This window comes from Macaca nemestrina, chromosome 5 (assembly GCF_043159975.1).
Source record: "Macaca nemestrina isolate mMacNem1 chromosome 5, mMacNem.hap1, whole genome shotgun sequence".
NCBI classification, from domain to species: Eukaryota; Metazoa; Chordata; class Mammalia; order Primates; family Cercopithecidae; genus Macaca; species Macaca nemestrina.
This window is the reverse complement of record NC_092129.1, coordinates 71,125,028-71,146,357: the sequence shown is the minus strand read 5'-3', so window position 1 is coordinate 71,146,357 and position 21,330 is coordinate 71,125,028. Positions and strand designations below refer to the sequence as shown.

The window sequence follows — 21,330 nt, the reverse complement described above, 5'->3', positions numbered from 1 at the left end:
CTTGGAAAAGAAAGAAAAGTCTTTTATATATAAAGGCTGAAGAGGAGAAAGTTTGAAGGAAGATTTTATAAAAAGACGGCACGTGAAATGAGCCTTATAGGTAGATATGATTCTGATAAGGAACCGCAATGGTGGAGGGTCTCTAGGAAGCAATGGAAGAGAAATTCAAATGTGTGAAGTTCTGAATTCAGCCACCAGGTGTTTTTAGCCTGGACAAGAGCTCACTGGGTCACCTATAACTCTTCAGAAATTTGTGTTTGAGACACTGGTTATAGAGATTCATGATTATTAGGATAAGAAGTCTACACAGACAGTATTTTTTTTTTTCTTTTTTTCTTTTTTTTTTTTTTGAGATGGAGTTTCATCCAGGCTGGAGGGCAATGGCACAATTTCAGCTCACCACAACCTCCGCCTCCCAGGTTCAAGTGATTCTCCTGCCTCAGCCTCTCAAGCAGCTGGAATGACAGGCATGCACCACCATGACCGGCTAATTTTGTATTTTTAGTAGAGATGGGGTTTCTCTGTGTTAAGAATTGAGCCACTGAAAGGTGAGTCAGGAAGTATCATGATCACAGCTGTGCCTTAGAAAGCTGTGCCTTCTCCAGCAGCACTATGGGAAATGGACGGAAAGAAGGAGTAGCAGGACCAAGAAAGTGAGTCCGTGGTACAGAAGCAAGGAATCTGCAGCAGGGACAACCAGGACCTGTGCCATGCAGAGGAATGGGGATAGAGGGGAGGTCTGGATTTGGAAGCAGTTCATAGATAGTTAACTGGATAATTTGGTGAGGGAGAAGGTAGAATCCATGGGTAACTTAAAGCTTCTAGCTTTAGTGTCTAGGTGAGTGTTGATGTCACCAAGACAGAAAAGAAAAGAAAAGACAAAACAAACAGACTTGTTGCAGAAGATAGAGTGTTCAGTTTAGACTATAGTGTGTCTGAGGAGCCTATAGAACATTGAGTTGGGAAAGCATAGAGTGGTGATTCTCAACCAGGGACAATTTTACCTCTCCCACCCCTGACATAACAGAAGATAGTTAGAAATGATAGTTAGAAGATAGTTAGACATCGTTGGTTATTATAACTGGAGGAAGTGGATGTTGCTATTGGCAGCTAGCTGGTGAAGTCCAGGGATGCTGCTAAACATCCCAAAATGCACAATACAGCCTCTTGTATTAGTCTGTTCTCAAGCTGCTAATAAAGACATACCTGAGACTGGGTAATTTACAAAGAAAAAAGTTTAATGGACTCACAGTTCCTTGTGGCTGGGGAGGCCTCACAATCATGGTGGAAGGAGGAGCAAAGTCACATCTTACATGGCAACAGGCAAGAGAGAGAGCATGTGTAGGGGAACTCCCCTTTATAAAACCATCAGATATCATGAGAAATTCACTATCATGAGAACAGCAAGGGAAAGACCTTCCCTCATGTTTCAGTTACCTCCCACCAGGTCCCTCCCATGACACATGAAATTATGGGAGCTACAATTTGAGATTTGGATGAGAACACAGCCAAACAATATCAATGCCTCAACCAAGAAAGAATGAAAGAATGATCTGACCCAAAATGTCAATAGTAAAGAGATTGACAAATCCTGGTCTAGAGGGAATTAAAACTTCCAATCTGAAGTTTTAGAAAGTATGAATGAATAGAGATGAGAACTTTTAGTCAATCATACTTCTGTGAGAGATAGGAAAGAAAATTAGCTACCACTAGAGTGTAGAGAAAGGAAAGAGAAGGCTGTAGCTGATAAAATCCTAGGCCATATCACCTCATTGGGAATATGAGTGTGTTGGGTGCAGTAATGTCAAAAACCTTTACATATTCAAAATGCAATTATTTGATGACTGTCCTCAAGCAAGTGTGTACTTAAGAAGATAGATATGACCACCACATATTATATGCATCAAAACATCACTATATACCCTATGAATCTGCACAATTGTGTCAATGTTATAAAAATTGAATTAAATTTTAAAAAAGAAGATAGATACAGATGAGGATGGGAATCAAGGAGCAAATGAGTTATGAATGTCCAGAAACCTAAACATGGTAGACACACTCCGGGCAGTAGGCAGGGAAATATTATGTGTGGTCTAAGATTTTCATCTGCAAACTTGATATCACCTGGTTACAAAACCACACTGCTATAGGACAAAAAAACTAAGAGGATAGGAGAAAGAAGGAAAGAGGAAAGCAAAGGAAAAGAGAGGAGAAATGAGATAGGAAAAAATGGAAAGGAAAACAAGAAATGGAAAGATAGAACACGGTAAAGACATCTTCTAGAAGGCTGACAGAATACATTGTGAGTACAGTTCTAAGGAACAAGACTAGTGGCCATTCTTGATAATTTTGTGAAACTTTGATATCAAAATATATTCCACAGACAGCAAAATCTGCTTCTTGAACTGTATCACCACTGTTTTTCAAAAGCTATGTTAACACAAAATGACAAAACAATAACCAACACCTTGTACAATTCTCCAGTACTTAAATAAATTTTGCTGCAACTCTGCTCCAGGCGCTTGGCAGGTGTAGAAATATAGTGAAATGCTCTGAAGTAAAGGACCATGCAGAGATGCACTGTGGGCAGCCTGGCAGCCTTAGACTGCTCGGCACAGAGGCAAAATAGGATTGCAAGAAACAACAAAATGGTTCTTTCTCATCCAAAATGTTATGTAGCCCACAAAGACAAGATTTACCTGGAAAACAGAATGCTGTGGCAGCAGACCAAAGGAGGCATCACTGAACAGGAAAGAGTGGGAAGACCATGTGCCCAGGACAGGAGGTAATAGAGCATACCAGAGCCAGAAAGATCTTGAATTTCAACTCTGTCTCCACCATTGGCGAGCTTTCTCCTTTTTGCAAGTAGCAGGATGTCTCTGAGAGTTAGTTTCCTTTCTGGTAAAACATGGATGATGGCATTCCTGTCTCCTAGGAGTCCAGTGATGATTAAATGAGATGATGTATGTAAAGTGTTTAGCATAGCAGCTGGTGCAGGGTGGAGACTCTGTCAGTGGCAGATGCTATTGAGTAATATCTAAATTCTATTACTCTAAGCAATGACTGAAAAAAAAAAAAAAAAAAAAACAATGGGACCCACATTCCAAGGCAACCCCACAATGGTATGTTAAGGAAGGTAACATATTTGAAAATGAAAATGAATTTGTCAACCTGGACGTGACCTTCAGAACTCTGGTCAAATTTTTTCATTTTACTGATGGGAAAATTGGAGAAGAAAATGAACAGACTATTGTGGTTTGGATGTACAAGAAGCAAAAATAGATTTTAATTAAAGAGAGATTATTATAATTTTTATATGACACAAGTTGAAGATGGAGTTAGAAAATTACCATTCATAATGAGTGTGTGTGTGTGTGTGTGTGTGTATGTGTTAGAAATATTAGAGTTCTTCTGAGGTGATGTCTAGAAGAAAGTTATCCTTAGCTTTCTGTGAATTTGACTAGCCTTCTTCACCCCCAGTGCACCCATAATAAAGTTCTCTGAAGCTTCACAGAGAGATGAATAAAATAGTTTCATGAATGAACTATGATCATAAAGAACATGCTTCTCCTAAGCTACAGCCAGGTCACTTACCTGTCCAAGAGCAAGTTAGGAGCAAACAGGAGCTTCCCTGGGTGCTCCATGGAGCGCCAGACGAGACCAATCATCAGGATCTCTAGCCAGGCACATTCTAGAAGGTGGACCTGATCATGGAGGGTCAAATCCACAAAGCCTGAAAACAAGCAAGAAAAACCCTGCTGACTCAAATGAAAAAGACTCATTACTGGTGAAATTAATGCAACAGGGATTTGAACTGACAAGGTCTATTTTCTACTAGACAGAGTAAATGCAATACGAACATACTTTATAGTGAAGTCAAGTAATTATTTTTAAAATCTAGCTATCTCAGTGAGTTTCAATGTGGCATTAAGTTCTTAGTGCCATAGTGTCACATCTACATAAATGTACCAACTTGAGTAACACACTTAGCTTTCTATAAAGTTATACTCAATGTGAAAACTTGTGTGGATTCTACTTAGACTTATCATAGCACTCTGTGACTGTTCCTCATTTCTGTTTGAGTAGAAGATGCTAAGGTGCAAGAAATTTAAATTACTTGTCTTAGACCAAATAGGAATTGGAGCACAGGCAGAATGAAAGTCACCAAATTTCTATTTCTTTTCTACGTCCCTAAGTCACACTCATTTTTTGTAATATGTAAAAGAAAGACTCAGAAAACTCCACATTTAAATAAATCACTTGGGATAATGAGTCAGATGAAAAAAAAAAGGTGATACTATGATTACTTCAGGTAATAACCACCAAAATGTGTTCTTGTTTTCTAATGGTGAACTAGGAGATTAAAGCTTTTTCCAATCATTACTGATAGTATTGAGGTTACCTAATAATGTTAATGAGAAGGAGGAAGGAAGAAGGAAGGAGTAAAGGAAAAGGAAGAAGAGGAAGAGGAGGAGGAAGAAGAAGAAGGAGGAGGAGGAGGAGAAGAGGAAGAAGAAGAAGGAAGTTTGTTGAGCCCTTAGAAGCAATCCTAATGTTTCTTATACACAATTATTTATGAATGCAACAACCTGAAGAGGTAGGAACTGATATTCCCATTGTACAGATGAGAAGACAGATGCTCAGAGAGCTTATTTGTCTGTTGAAGCCAAAACCTGTGTCCTTGACCACAATGGACACTATCTCTTCTGAGCTACACTTAATTAGAGAATTTGGATCAAGTGACTAAATAAATCACATACCATGCACACTAAGATATGCAAGAGTGACAGGGACATTAAATAAATCAAGTATCCATAAAGTTTGCTGCCTTCCAAATCAGTCCCCTATTCTTTTGCCCTAAGATATCCCATCGTAGTCTATTTCCCTCCCTTCTCTCTTTGCCCTCAACCCTTCCTTCCCTCTTATCCATGGGAATGGCTCTAGGAATCCCGTTGAGTATGTGTGTGTGTGTTCTTTTCTTTTTCTCTCACGAATATTACACTTTTATTAGCTAGCTATACTTGTGTTGATAAAAAAGACAAAATTGAATTTTGTTTTCCTTTAACAATCAAGTATGAATGGTCTGCTTACAGGATGTTTCTTCTTGGGGTTCTTGGAGGTAACAAAAGCTCAGCATTAAACAGGTAGCTTATCGTTTCTTACATGCTTAAGTACCATCTTTCAGATAATTGTTATATACAAAGAGATAATGATCCACATAGGGAAACCAAAGCTAGAGACAGACCTCAGAGTCTATGGCCCCCTCTCTTACCATCATTTCATAATCAAAGCTCATCAATTCTATCTTGAGGTAGCTATAATTTTCTCCTTTTTCATTGCCACTTTTAACACACTAATTCAGCTCCTAACAGTCTCTTACCTTTTTGTCTGACTTCTTAACTCAGCATAATTAGTTTAAGACTTATCCATGTGGTTGCACGTATGATGAGGGGTTGATTCTTTTTATTGCCAAGTGGTATTCCATTGCATGGATATATCCCATAAATAAATACAATGTATGCTTTCATTGGACATTTGGGTTGTTTCTAGCTTTTGGCTATTACAAATAAAGCTACTACAAGCAATTTATATACAAGTTTTTGTATGTATATATGCTTTTATTCTCTTGATTAAATACATAAGAGTAGGATATCTGGATATAGTATGCCAGGTGGATGTTTTAACTTTTTAAGAAACTGTCAAACTGTTTTCAAAGTAGTTGTACCATTTACATTCTCACCAGCAATACATGAAAGCACGAGTTGGTCTACATCCTCACCAATGCTTGGTATGGTCAGTCTTTTTAGATTTTATACATTCTAATAGATGTACAGAGGCATCACTCAGGCATGGTGGTTTTATGTGCATTTTCCTAATGACTAATAATGTTGCACCTCTTCTCATGTGTTTTCTAACAGATCATTTTGCTACACTGTATTCAAATTAATCATGCATGTATCTGTAAATCCTGCTACAGCATATACTCATTGTAGGCACAAGATGCATGATTCCATCAAATATTGCTTTTTTAAAGTTTAAATTTATTGCACCTTCCACTACATCACTCAGCCATGCCAACGCTCATGACGGTGTAGCCTGTCTCAGAGCAGGTGTCTTTCCATTGAAAAGAGTGGATTCCACTCATGTAAAGAAGGACTTGGCATCAGGAAACATGAGAAAGTGGATGGCTTCGCTCATAAGAAAAAAGTAAAAGATGAAAAAGCAATGATTTGGTTTCAGATCCCCAGGAGGCTGGGGCAGGGAGGGAATAGGTATCTCCACAGTGTGCAGTGATTTACCTATGGGATGTTCTGGGTCAAAAGGAGCTGGCCTTGCTCTCGAGGAAACATCTCCTGATGCAGCAGTAAATGCTCCTCTTTCTCAAAACCCACGATCTAATCAGATAAGCCAAACCAGTTTTGGTTTAAGTCATCAGTACTTAAAATGAAAGCCCTCTGGGTTTCATTTCTTAATTTCATAATTCTTTAAGATTTCACCCCAATCTTTTAAGTCTCATAATAGTAATGTAAACTTATACTGTGAACTAAACTTACTTGCAGAAATGTTAACATTCAAAAGGGAGGCTTTTTCTCTCTTCTCATGACATTTGCTATATGTAGTATTGCCACCCATGATGAAACCTGCCCCAGATTATCTAACATCCTAAATAAACCTCAAAAAGAATCACACGGGATGAGATCTGGGGGTGTCTCATGAGTTAGAACTGCAGTTGACCATGTAACCAATCCATATGGAAAACCAAAGGCCCGCTTTCTGATGGCAACTTTACATGTTAAATGGAATTATAATTTTTAATTCCCACTTTACAATTCCAGTATTATTTAGGTCTGACAGTTTTAGTGGCCTTTTGGAAGCCAAAGAAGCTCCTCATAAGCACTTGTGCCACATACGTATGGTGATCATGGAATCTGTCTGAAGTATGTCTGTTGGTAATAGTTTTCAGTTGGAGGCCAGCAGGATTGCTCGATCCTTCTGTTGAAATGTTGTAGACCTCTCAAAAAGAGTCTATTTAATTATCTTTCCCAGCTGTGCATATTGCTTGCGGACAAGGGTTATTACATCTGTTGCACAGTGTGCTCTGCAAGTTCCTGGGTCAGGGTTGGGAGACAGTGTGCAAGAAAGGTTATCAACTAACCTTCTCAATGAATGTGAAGACTATGAAAGATTATTAGATGGAGTGTCTCTTTTCTTCCAATATACTGGTCTTGACTTTACCACACAACCTCTAACTACCTTTTCACCATTGAATAAATATACCATGAGATGCCTTCAGTTCATAGCCAACGGAGAAAAATAATGTAATAAATCCCAAGCAAAATTATATTGGGCCAACTATGGATAGACATTCAAGACCTTGGTTTATTTTCCTGATAAATAGGAAGAATGTTCTGATATGCAATTCCAAATGAACCTGCTATAATAACCTAGAGGCATTCAAAAAGTAAATCCCGTTCTCTCTTGAACACTAGAAATTGTTGCTAATAATAAAGTGGGAGTGTAGCAGCTGCTACGGGACATAAGGAGAGGTAACAGTGGTAGATATTCTCGCAAGTGGTAAGTGAGAGGTGACTCAGCCCCTCATCACTTGAGGACCTCCATCTTAATGACATGGGGGCAGGTGCCCTGTGGCCTTCACACAGGAGGGACAGAATGCATATTGAAAAAGTAGTAACAATAGTTTGATAAGACTAGGTGAAATCAGTTGCTCAGAAATCTCATTTAATAAAATAAAAATTTTTTAAAAGCAAACTCAGGTTTTAATCCCTAGTCTATATTCACAAGTCCCAGTAATAGTGAATCCAGAAAGGATATATTGAAAACAGAGAGAAATGCCTTAGAATCCTCACTCCTCACCCCCTGTATGGGAAGTAATCTAGCTAATAAAATTGAGGCATGTCTCTTTTATGGCAAAATTTATCCCTCCATCATAAACCAGCTCACTACTTCCAGCTTCATCACCAAGCACAGACATTCCTGCCTTCTGCCTTCCATTATACAGTAATAGTTTTTCCTCCAAGATATGTTAACTTTGTGTTGACTGTGAAAGGAGCTCATGGGATGTCCACCTCCCTGCCCCAGTCCTCACGAGATCCTGAGCCCTCTTCTCCACTCTGCTTTGCTAGGGACTTCTTACAAATTGCCTAATTTGCCTTGGTACGCCAAGAGATTCTTGAAGCCTCACCCTCCTTTACTGGGTGTGGCAAGGCTCCTAGAAACGATGTTGAAAAGTGTACAGAGATCTCCAAGCAAAATGACTAACATAATCTAAATCCTGGTAAAGTTCCACACTACCTTGGAGGAAAAGATAAATCAGGGTGGCTCTTCAGTAGAGACATGAAAAGAAGTAAGTGCTATAGTCATTATATTCCTGCTTCCGTGGGATACAGTCTATGAAGATTTAAAGCAGAAACACTACAAAAGAAAAAAGCAACATTTCCCTAAGGAGTGCTATTTACAAAAAGCTAGGTGGTTGGTTCCCTTCATAGATTCACTGGAGAAAATACTGGTTTCCTGACCTTCAAAAGAGATAATCATTTTCTCAGTCATATGATGACCCCAGTGTTCTCCAAAATGTCAGTCATGAAATTGCCTGTTGCATTTTTTTCTGTATTGGCTTTTTACTCAATAGAAGAAGAGTTGAATAATTCATCTCTTTCCTCTTCAATGCCAAAGACTCAGTGCAAGAGTACGGTATGGGAAAAAATAAATCATGGAAGGGAGACTGTGGCACAATGATGGCTATAAGCTAAATAAAACTTTGGATTTCTGGGAGAAAGCTTATAGAACATATAGTATCAGAAGAACTAGACTCCTATGTAAATACCAAGCAGTCTTCATGTCCTATATTTTGCAATTTATTCTCTTAAGAATAGTAACTTATTGCCACACCATGGATCATGGACCCTATCGTACCTATAGTACAGTTGAAATGACCTTCCTTTTCTCCAAAAAAAAAATGTTTGGACTCTTTTATATGCAGACTCATTAAAGCTAGGATTCCCATTCTGTAACACTTTAAGCTGTCTTCAATAACAGGACAAACATTTTAAAAATTTCAGAAAATGAGTTTAATCTATTTAAATAAAGAAAGTCACAAACAACTCTTACCAAATATGTACTACTGTTAGAAAATAAAATAAATGCAATATCCATCACCAAAATAAATTGTAATGGAATAAATAATCACTTGTTTTGAAATATTGTGAGTCTCAATGCTAGAAGAACATGAGCTTTCTCTTGAACCTGCCCTATATCACCATCACTGTGACTATTCTGGTTTTGCTCTGCTATAATAAGGGGGTGTGAGCAGCTCCCACCCTGACCCCCATCCCATATCATACCACCTGTCCAATGCTCTTATGCAGCTGCCATACTAAATAACCACCTTGCCAATACCAAGATGACTCTTTCTTTCTTGAAGCTACAATAGCCTTCGTCCTCTGGCCTGACGACTAGCTATTTCCAAATCACATCCCAACATGGGACTTTTTGATCATCTGAAGGGCACACTCCCACCCATCTCCCAACAGAATGAGGAGGGCAGAAGTAATGAAGTCATGAGCTGAAAAGTCAAGAAGACCTGACTTTCAATTCTTCTGTGGTCTACAGCCAACTAATTAATATCTCTGAAAGCATTTCCTGTCTGTAAAATGCAGATGGACTGACCTACCACTTAGGGTTACTGTAAAAATTAAGGGGTTAGCAGATGTCCCAGAATGCCACGGTAGTTACTCAATAAATATTAGTTCTATTCTCTACTTCATCCCAACAGGCTGCAATTTCTGCCCAATAGAAGAAAGCAATGCTTTTGCAAAACACCAAGAGAAATGTTTTGTTTTAAAATATTTTAGGTTTATAACTTCAAACTTAAATTGGGCAGTTTGTGCTTGCCCTCATTCATGATGTCATATTGTGTTTTCTGTTTATGTTTTTCTTTTCATTTATACATAAAAATAACCTAATAAAAAGGATAAAAAGGCTTCCTGGACCTCGAATAGCCCTAAAAAACAACACTTTTCATGATTTAAAAGGAGAGGGAACAAGAGCATGTGGATTGTATTTTGCCTAAAATACATGTGCAAAGAAATGAGAAAGGAAAGCACGTTTTGGGTTTTATTACACTCCAAGCATTTCAAGAGGTTTAGCATGTCCAGAATGCAGCTGTCTTCATACACCCCCAATTAGAAATAGTTGATGGTTTTCTACTGAGCACAGCAGCCCTCCACACTATGTTTGCTGCTGTCTATTTGCCTTGGGATAGACAGAACAAAACTTGCCTTGTAGTGACTACTTGCCTTAGGAAACAAAGTGGTGTTCTTCAGGCAAACGCTACGCAGTAAAAATCAGTGGGGGAAAAAAAAACCAAAAAACTGAATTCATTAGAGAAAAAAAATTGAAGAATTTAGTCCAGAAGTTTTACGATAAACAAAGGTACTGCTTCTTAAAATAAATGGTGTATGCCTCAAATAAATACCCCATATTAAGATGACCATTTCTTGAAAGAAGTATGGATGATGAAAGTCATGATATCTATGTAAATCTGCAAACTTGCCAACTTTGACTATGCAATCTGATAACAGCACCGTGTATTACTTTATGTAATGTAATGAAGACATTTCTGACATTACCCATTCCTTCAGAACAGTGCAACAGAACTTACATCTTACTCTGAGAAGTTTTTTTTTTTTTTACGTATACAGATTCAAAGATGATGTTTCTGTAGTATATCCCAACTAAAAGCTAATTGGATTGTTTGTGATAATTCTACTTCTTCCTCATTTTTATCTAAATGGAGGATAAAAACCAATAGAGGGCCTGCAGTATTTCCTGGACCTTTCTATTGTAATGCATACATGAGGTATAAACTACACGGTGAAGAAAGTCTCTCCTTTGCCAAGACCTTAAGTACAATGAGTGGCTAACTCATTGGAGACCAGTCGTTAAGAAAAGAAATCTAAAGACAAAACTGGTTTCAAGTCTGCTCAACCGTTGCTTGGTCTTTAACTCCAACCCAAGTAACCACACTCCTTATAATGCTCCTTTGAAAAATTATTGGTCTTAACCACAAAACTGTATTCTAACTTTACTTCAAAAATTCCTTAGCAGCTTTTCCCTGCTCTGGACATCAGCCCATGTGTACAGTTTAGTCATCCTGTGTGTTTGTGTGTGTAATATATTGTAGTTACATTCTACTCATCCACTAGTATTTGATTATTTTTACACATCAACATATAGGACAGAAAAGCAGTGTATGAACTTCTTCTCTATTTAGAAAGAAAAATGAAGCATAAGCTTCTCAAGAAATTAAGGTTTTAGAATTTTATATTGTAAAATTTTACACATCAACATATAGGACATAAAAGCAGTGTGTGAACTTCTTCTCTATTTAGAAATAAAAATGAAGCATAAGCCCCTCAAGAAATTAAGGTTTTAGAATTTTATATTGTAGCTTATACAGAATAACTATAATACAAAGAGAGAAATTATTCTTTACTTTAAATATAAATTTTATGAAATGTTTCCCATAACCTTTATTCATCAGTTTAGTTTACCACATACCTTTTAATGGCTAAATATATATATTTTTTCAAAAGCTGGATATATCTTAATTCTGATCATGATACATACAAACTTTTAAAATACCAGGTATATTCCTTTAAAAAGTTATGGGCCTCACTTTTTTGGAAGTTGATATGAGAAAATGTCACTTGTATCTTTGGCAAAGGGGAGTAAGAAGATATTAAGCAGTATCCCTCCTGTAAACATTCATTTCTTTGGCAAATTTCTCTCCAAATTTGGTAACAAGAAAAGGTCTTCCTCTCCTAAATAATTTACGCTCCTATTTGTTACCTAATAAGAATGATGAAACTACTTACAAGCTTCATGCAGCCCCACCATCAGGAAGCACAGGTGTTAATAAAATGTTCAAAAGCAATAACAATTGTACCTGTTTCATGGGAAAATGATCGCCTCACTCCTACTTGTTTCTGGATCTCATGCTTGACTGTATTATTGAATTACTAGGTACCTCACAGGAGACTTTGCAAAGTAGACAGATAAATAAATCATTAAAATATGTATATTTGTTTTCACACGCACACACGTAATTACCCTTTTTCCCCTCCATTTAACAACAAGTAAGTTATTTGATTACAGGTGAGGAAGTAGTTTGTCAGAAGAAAAGAATTAGTCTCACAGCTCTATCTGACTCCAGAAACAAAAATAAGTCAAGACTGTCAGACTTGAGGATGAGACTTGGGGATCACAAAAAAAAAGTCCCTTAGAGAAAACAAAGCAGATGGCAATCCTACCTTGTTACCAGCCCCATCTGTATTACACTCAGAGCCTTGGTTTACGAAGAGATGGTTGTCATGACAATAAGCATTTGAGAAGAGTTCTGGAGAAGCTGATGGATTTAAGAGTATCTTCCAGCTTCCCAATTTTCCAAACACACACAAAAAAACCCATCCCCACCCTCATCCCCAAATAAACAATTCTATTACTTCTCATATTTGCTACAATTATTCTATGTAGATATCATGAAATTTTGCACTCTCTCTTATCAAAATCTCCTGGGAGTGACAGAGCAGATCCTTACTCTGATACTGCACAGCTTGAAGGTAAACTAGTCTTTTATTTTTGTTCAGCAAAGGCAATTGTATTAACCACAGCTTCTTCTTTTTTTTTTTTTTCTTACACACTCAGAAAGAAATCAATTTCAGCCTAAATGAGAAAGAGGAAAATGGTAAAAGAAATTATTTTCCAGTTTCTGAGTAGATTGCAAACTAAAGAATGAAAAAAAATTAATAAACTATGAAGTAAAGTACTTAAGACTGCCCTTTTAAGTGCTTGTCAAATGGACAGGAAGGACAGCCTCTGTGGAGTGATTCTGAGTTACCTGACAAAGAGCACAGACTGGCTGCCTCCGAAAAGTCAACAAGCACTTGTACCTTGGAACATACATTCTTTCCATCAACCTAGAAGCAGACCTGCGAGCATTTCAAATACTATTGTCATCAGTCTGCATTTTCCAGATAACTGTATGCTCCTGGTAAACACTACAAATGTCATCAAAACAAAGACTAAAAGGAAAGTAGACAGTTTCTTTTTTAGAGCAAGTCTCCAAACCACATGGACAAGGATAGCTTCCTCCCATCTCCACTCAGCTCAAGACCCTCCATGAAGCCAAAATTGATGACAACACTGTCGTTTTAGTGAGATATTCCTCTCACACACACACACTCAATTTAAAATCTAGAGGAACACCTGTTGTTGCCAAGAACCCAGGGACTTATAGTTCTGGAATGGATTAAGAGCAAAAAAAGAGGCTTATATTTCCATTTTCTACTTAAGTTCAGAATGCCGAAATGGGAGTTTTATAAGGTAAAATTGCCATGAGGTCTCAGAAATGCTGAGCATCAAATCACATGACAATGCTTCAACTGGGAAGCCAGAGAAAAGCCCCACGGCTCCATGTACAGAAGGAGTGGGCCCAGCCAGTCAGGAGCCCTTTGGGGTCCAAGGGTCTCACAAGCACATGGGGTTTAATTTAGAAGAGACCTCTCCCTTCCTTCCAGTCTTTCTATAGTTCCCTATCTCCCACGTTCATTCCATTATTCTACACAAATTTCAGCAGCAAACAGAGAGAGCAACCAACCAAAGAAAGGAGAAAAATTTATTTCAGCCTCTTCCACCCCACCTTTGAAGTCGGTGATCACTGAACTTGTATATGCCATTCCAGAGAGAGGCCAAAAGGAGATTGGAAGCCAGAAACTATTTTTCTTTAACTCGTGGTGGATTCTTTTACAAGCACAGTGATCTTCCCAGGTCATTAAATAACCACTCTAAAAATAGAGTGGGTAGCTAGGTGCTACAGTTGGGATGTGGTTTGCCCCCACCAAAACTCATGCTGAAATTTAATTGCCTGTTACAATGTAACAGTGTACAGAGGTGAGGCCTTTAAGAAGTGATTCTGATGTTAAGATGTATTCATGTCTTTCTCATGAGAATAAATTAGTTCTCCAGGGAATGGATTAGTCTCGTCGTTACAAAGTGCATCAACCCCTTTTGTCCCCTCTCTTTCTCTTTGTGTGTGCCCATTTCTCCTTCCAATTCTCTGCTGTGTTCTGACACAGCATGGGGCCCTCATTAAAAGATGGCCAGATGTGGCTGTCTGATCTTGAACTTCCCAGCCTCTAGGATTGTGAGTCAAACAAATCCTTATAAGTTATACATTACCCGGTCTCAGGTGTTCTATTATAGCAACCGAAAATAGACTAAGACACCAGGCCACTCTATAAGAGAAACTCTCTAAATGCTAATTAGTTTGACAGTAAAAACTATCCTATTTCTTGCTAGCTCAACGTGGCCTCTAGCTTGGTACTGGGTCTCATCAACAATGTTGGCTCCCTAAGGATTACAACAGGAACTACAGCACTATCTCCTAATAAAGATAAAGAGTAACCGTACTAGTTTCCTAAGGTTGCCATAATCAAGCACTACAAATTGGGTGGCTCAAACCTGCCTTATATTTAGTAGTAAAAATGTATTCGGTCTTCAAGATTGCAAAGCCTCTTGTTCTAAGTATTTTAGGTCACAAATGAAAATAGTTTGGATTGGGGTTACTAAAAAAGACCAAAAAACAAACAAACAAACAAAAATAAACCCCTCCCACATACAAAACAATGGCACATACACCAAATTAAAGCAAAGTTTACAAATATTTAGCAAGGCAGAGAAGGAGGTATCTTTTCTTAGACACAAGGACATACAGGTGCCATCACTGAAATGACAGACTGTTGTTATTCCATCTCATGATGACAAGACTAGAGATTGTCCTAGAAGAGAATTTACTTATCTCAGGAAATCATTACCTGGGCTCTAATTTGCTAGAATTTTAAAAAGGCAGAATCACTCCTTTCCAGGAAAACCTAATTATATATCATATTTATATAAAGAGAAAAGTATCTGTTGACTACCTTCTTAGAGTTCCAAGTGTCTCAGCAGGACTGTTAAGTTTTTCTATATAGAATATGATATTATGAGGATGCAATGTGTGATAGAAAGGATAATGGGCTTTGTTAGGTTCAGCTTTGCCATTTATGAGTTAAGTGATTTGGGGTGAATTATTTAATTTCTGGTGCCTAGCAGAGTGCCTTCTCTTAGTGTATGCTCTATGGATATTTTTTGAATGAAAGAATGAATTGTTCTGGGTTTCAATTTCTTCATCTGCAAAATGAGAGTGGTAACACTATCCCTGCAGCATGTTATGGTGAAAACTAGAAAGAATATATAATTCCCTGGAAAACATGGGTGGTCAACAAATAAATGGTACCTATCATTGTATTATTTCCTTTTTCATTATAAAAAGTACCAAATATTATGCAGATAATAAGTTATCTACTTACCACCTAACCATGAGCTTCACATATAAAATTTATAGGTTGAAACACACACATAAGAGAGTTCTTAAATATTTTTATTCCATTTGGAAATCTGATATAGTCTACAGATGACTTCTCAGATTAAGGTTTTAAGTGCATAAAATAAACTATTTTTAAAAATCACAAAATGAAACAAGTTATACTGAAATCCAGTTCTTAAGAATGCCTGGGTATTTATGGACCCCAGGGTAAGAGCCCCTGATAGGATAAGGATCAAAGTCAATGACTTCCCAGATGATCAAAGGCTGCTGGAAGACTGTCTCATTACATCTTTTCAGAAGACTGTAGGAAACGTTCTGATTCATTACATAGTTTCTCTCGAACCCCAAACACAACAGACTAAATAAGAATTTCATGCATCCTACAGTGCAAACAGGAAACCCCTTTCCCGATCTCCTGCTTTTCTTGCAATGCTCTCATAAAATGATTGAAGAGTTAAGAAAGTATTATTAACTATTGGAAATGCTTGTTATATATAAGACAAACAGATTTTTTAAAAAAGGTTTTAGTACAGATCTAGTAAAACAACTGCTATTTAAGAGCAGGTACAAGAGTTGGCCTTAATGACTCACTTTCAATGATGACTCACTTCATAAGCTATTAAAGGAAGTCATTAATATCCTTAACTAACTAAAGTCTGTGAAAATGCATCAAGATTTGAAGATTAAATGTAAATGGCAAGCCTTGAAATAAATTAATTCTTTGATAAATTATAAAATGATTTTGAGATATCAAAAACATTTCATTTACTTTTAAGTATAGCAAAATCTGTTAGTATGAAGCTATACATGAAATAAACAGGTAAAACCTCCAAAATACATGTTTCTTGTCTTTCAAATCTCTTGTAAAGATTTGCCTGAGCTATGAAGCTTTCTCTGGCACCTGAACAGACATGGCCAGCTGAGGACTGGTCAGAAGAACCAGGACAGCCACTCAGACATTGAGGCTGATACCACCATTACGAGGGTGTTTGGAACAGATGATGTAACTCTGTTGGACTGTCCACTCAGCCCATTCATTTTGCACAACTTCTGTGGGTTCTGTCCATGACATCTTAAATACCAATAAAAGTCCAAATTTAAGACTAGGAATCCATGGCAAAAAACAAATCATTCCAATGGCATGTAGCTACATGAAAGGATGCTGTTTTGGACAGCCAATGGAGGGGAAGGATACCTAAACTTTGGAATGTAAGTTAAGAGGAAGAAAACAGATCCTAAACATAAATAATTGAAAGGCCACCAAACATATGAGAATTAACTCCAGTTGTTTAAGAAAACAACTGATATAGTGATATAGTCTCTATCTGGGGTCTGCAAGATCATACATGATTAATTAAATGCTTTCAGAAAAATGTAATTGGTTGAGTGAAAAAAGTTTCTGATCCTCTTCCTGAACCTTTCCCCAGTTCTAGAAGATACTCCTCCTCCAGTGCATGACTTCCTGAGTCATCTGTGTGCTGGACTCACTAGAAAGGAGGATGCATTTGTGCACTCGTCTTTACTTTTCCCAAAGAACCCAGCACGTTGCTTTTCACAAAATTAATATTCAAAAAGTATTCTGAGTGAATGTTTGCAAGAAGCTAAAAAAAGAACAGAAAAAAAAAAAAGAAATAATGCTGATTTTATTGGCAACTATAATATCCTCTTGGTATGGTCAGCTAGACTGCGCCTCATTATATTTGAAGATATGTGTAAATTGCATAATTACATGTAAATTTTACCTAACCATTGAATACCCCCACACTCCCACCCCGATTGGGATGCTTCAGAGAAATAATAAGGGTAAAGATTAAAAATTAAGAATAGTCCTAACTGCACTGAAAATCTAAAGCCATAACATATGAGAGCAAATAATTTTATTAATAAGCCCAAGAAAAATATTTAATTTGTTAAGTGGGATATGAAACCAATGAGCTGATGTGAAATTTTAAAACAGAGATAACAAGCAACATGAAAGATTAACCAAAAGCTAACGTACAGAGGAACAAAATGCCAAGAAGTAACAAGAAGAGCTGGGGTTTCCCTCATCACTTCTGAAAGCTTTGGTGACACCTCTAAGTGCTCTTTCCCTCCCCGTGGCTTTCCTGGGCTTGCTTTCGAATCTTTTCAGGATGGTAGCATCTTTAAAGATTTTCCATTCTCCATTACTGCTTTTCTTTTATTTCTGTTTTTTCTCTTCTGCCACTCCATCCAGTGGAGTTTTAGCAAAGTGAACATGATTTAAAGTTTGAACTCTATCAGAAATTTCAGATAACTTTTGTCCTGCTAAAAACACAGTCAATGTCAAGAAAGAGGTGAAAGTGGAACCACGATATGCTGAAAAATAACTTAGGTTCATGGATCTATCTGCCTTCGTCAATCATAGCTTTTCTGCACATTGCTTCTCAGGGCTTATTTTTCTCCCAATGCATCCATATTAACACTCATAATGTGTTATACTTGTCCATTTGAAGTACCTACAGCTACAATATTATCCTATGAGATACTTTGTATCTTCTGTCTCATTTTGCAACACTGGGGCTATGATCACAATTAAATGTTTATCAGAGTGTAGAAAGCATTCCAAGTTTCCTAAGGTTGCCACAAAAAGATTACAAGGGTTGGCTGGGTAATCCTAGCACTTTGGGAGGCTGAGGCGGGCGGATCACAAGGTCAGGAGATCGAGACCATCCCGGCTAACACGGTAAAACCCCGTCTCTACTAAAAACATAAAAAACTAGCTGGGCGTGGTGTAGTCCCAGCTACTCGGGAGGCTGAGGCAGGAGAATGGTGTGAACCCAGGAGGCGGAGCTTGCAGTGAGCCGAGATGCTGCCACTGCACTCCAGCCTGGGCAACAGAGCGAGACTCCATCTCAAAAAAAAAAAAAAAAAAAAAAAAAAAGATTACAAGGGTTGGGGTTTATAGTGACCTAATGTCTCAATTTCCATTTCTTGAAGGATCTACCATAGGGTCTTTCACTTATTTAGTAGTTGATTAGTAAATTTGGTGTTGATTGAATGGATTTAAAAATAAATAATTGTATTTTTGGAAAATTCAGAAGCCAGACATGTGCCAGTACCAACTTCCCACAAAGACTGATCAGATCCACTCCCATTAACTAGGTTTGCACACATCATCCAAAGCAATGAACGGTAAGATGCTCTTCACATTGTTTTTGTTTTGTGTTGCTTTGCGTTTTTGTTTTTGTTTTTGTTTTGGCCACGACTAGGAAGTCTACTTACATAGGGAGAGACAGTACCTGCTTTTTGGTGCTCATTGCCCCATTTTACTAGCTGGGATGAAGTAGTAGACTAACACCATTGGATGGTCTGGAACACATTTATCACTCAAATCTCTTTTGTTCTTAATAAATAGTGGATGGTCTCTACTTCTTTGAAATTACCCAAAAAATGGGATTCCCTGTACTTTAATCCAAGCATGGCACTTATGGATTTTCTCAGTCAAATCAATATATCAATAACAATTTCATTCCTCAAATAGTTACTGAAGACCTATTACATTCAATTTACTGTGTTAAGGATTGAAATTAGCATACTTTTACTTTTATTTTGTATATTGAGATGGACGAATCTCAAAGTTCTATTTTTACCCTGTACATGCATGCTTATCACTGTTTATTGCTAGAAAAGGAATGATATCTCAAGAGGCATATAACATGGTCTCATATTACTGGTATCAAAATAAGTCAGTGCAAGTCTTGGTACCCAATCCAGAGGCGCCATTTGCAAGCTAAGAAGAGCCCAGAGGAGAGGAGAATTGCTAGTGAATCAGTGGGGAGCCCACTAAGGCAGAGGGACTTTGGCACAGCCCAACAGACAGACAGAAATGAAGCTCTCAGGGCTCAAGAGGGGCTGCATTCCAGGCAGAAGAAGGATCATGGAAACCACACCAACAGGGACTTGCAGTCAGGGACAAACAGAACACATCTAGAGGACAGTGGGAAGTCCCCCTGGCTAAAGCACAGGGTGTATTGAGAGAAGGAAACCTTGCTCTCGATGGATCATAGGCAAACTGAGGAGGACTGTAACACCTTGCTGAGAAGTTGAATGTGATTCCTTGGTGACCACAGCAGGAGGTCCTGAAGTCCCTGTCCTTCGAGGCAAACAAGGAGGCTGTTCCATACAGACTATCAGGGAAAAAATGCACTGTTTATCAAAAGATATGAATGTTCTTGACAGGCAAAGCCCTCCTCAAATGAAATGGCAGTGCAGGGAGATGATATTCAGTGTGATGTAGCTGTAAGTACTTAAGAGTGTGGCCTGAACCCAGGACCTTGGATGAGATCCCAGCTCAGCTACTTCGTAGTGGAGACACTTTGAGAAAGATATGTAACTTCTCCGGGCCTTAGCTTCTTCATCTGAAAATGGAGCTTAACAAAAAAAGAGAGCACTTTCCTCATAGGGTTATCATGAAGAGGAAAGAAACCAGTAAGTATAAAGTGCTAGAACAGTGTCTGGTGCCTGGTCATTACTCATTAAGTGTTAGCGGCCTCTCTGGAGCAGTTGTTGTACTCATTGTGATTCAAGGTGATCCAATCAGTTGGTATAAATGCATTTTTAGGGCCCCACCTTCCTCTAAAATTCTTATCATTCTTGTGGAATAAATAAAATCAAGTAACAAAAATAATGATAACTCAAATGTTGAAGATTTGTAACTTCCAAAAAGTCTAACTAGAAAACAGAAATTAAGGACACGTTGTAGTTAGAATTTCAGTGTTGAATTTAAAAATACCTTTTTCAAACATCTGATGTATATCTTAAGTCATAATTTTACTTGAAGCAGGACTTCCCATATGGTATTTTTGCTAACCATTAGTTCTTGTCCCTACAAGAACTGTGTAGAATTTTCTTTTGTGTTTCATACTTTCTGTCATGTAAGTGCTCAGTAAATCTTGGATGGATGGATGGAAGGATGGATGGATGAATAGACAAATGGATAGAAGGATGGATGGATGAGTGGATGGACAGATAGACTGATGGACAGATGTATGGAAAGATGGATAGGAGAAGGAAGAAAGGCAAACAGGCAGGCAAGCATGCCAGATGTCAGTTGTTGTCCTGGAACAAGAAGTCAAAAGCCCTTTTATGGATTCAGGAGTTTTGGATCCAGGGCCACTACCCATGTTCCCAGGGGCTGCTTTTCATGCAGATTGTCAGCTTCCACAGGTAGCAAGGGGACTCATGACTTCACAGTGGCTGCTGAGTGTGTATTCCACATGGTCTCACCCTCCTTGTATCTTCCCTAAAACAGACTCCACAGCTGGGTTTAAGAAACACTAAAGACATGAGAAGGCATATGAAAGGCATTATGGTTTCCCCTTTGCATCTGGGAAAATGACATGATTTAATTATTATTTATAAAGATTGATTTATTAAGTCAAGATAAAATACCTGCCTTGGAAATTGATCTTTCCAATGATAATTTCTCAAATGAAAATACCCTAAGCACACATGTACAGGCTTGACTCTCTCCCTTGCTCATTCTTGCCCTCTTTATCAATGAGCATCTGTTTCTTGATATTTTTAAAATGAGATTTATAGGCACACTGCTAGCTAGCTGGAATGCGCTGTATTGCATTTTAGAGAAAAAGCAGCAAGGAAGACTCCTTACTTACTTTGATCCAGTTTCCTGGACTCACTTTTGATGAAGACACTCATTTGGGAGACTGCCCACTGTCACAGACGGAGCAACAAGTAGGACAGGGTTTGTCACCCACGGGTCCTAAGTCAGCAGCTGAGGAGCATATGAGGGCATCAGCTCACCCTTACAGTGTATCTGGAGGAATGTTTTACAATTTACTTCAGCAAGTTCTTAATGAGTATATATGTGCCTAGCATCGCTCATGCTCTGCGAGAGATACAAA

At 38.0% G+C, this 21,330-nt stretch overlaps 1 protein-coding gene across 16 annotated transcripts in view; it reads right to left on the bottom strand.

Annotated features, from left to right (window-relative positions):
- The window catches only part of LOC105489041 (estrogen receptor 1), a 432,743-nt gene that overhangs the window by 81,115 nt on the left and 330,298 nt on the right, over nt 1–21,330 (bottom strand). For all 16 annotated transcript variants that reach the window (XM_011753634.3, XM_011753633.3, XM_071095960.1 and 13 more), the window contains one exon: nt 3,595–3,733. In XM_011753634.3, the coding sequence (XP_011751936.1) occupies nt 3,595–3,733 (139 nt within the window). The remainder of the gene's footprint in view (nt 1–3,594; nt 3,734–21,330) is intronic.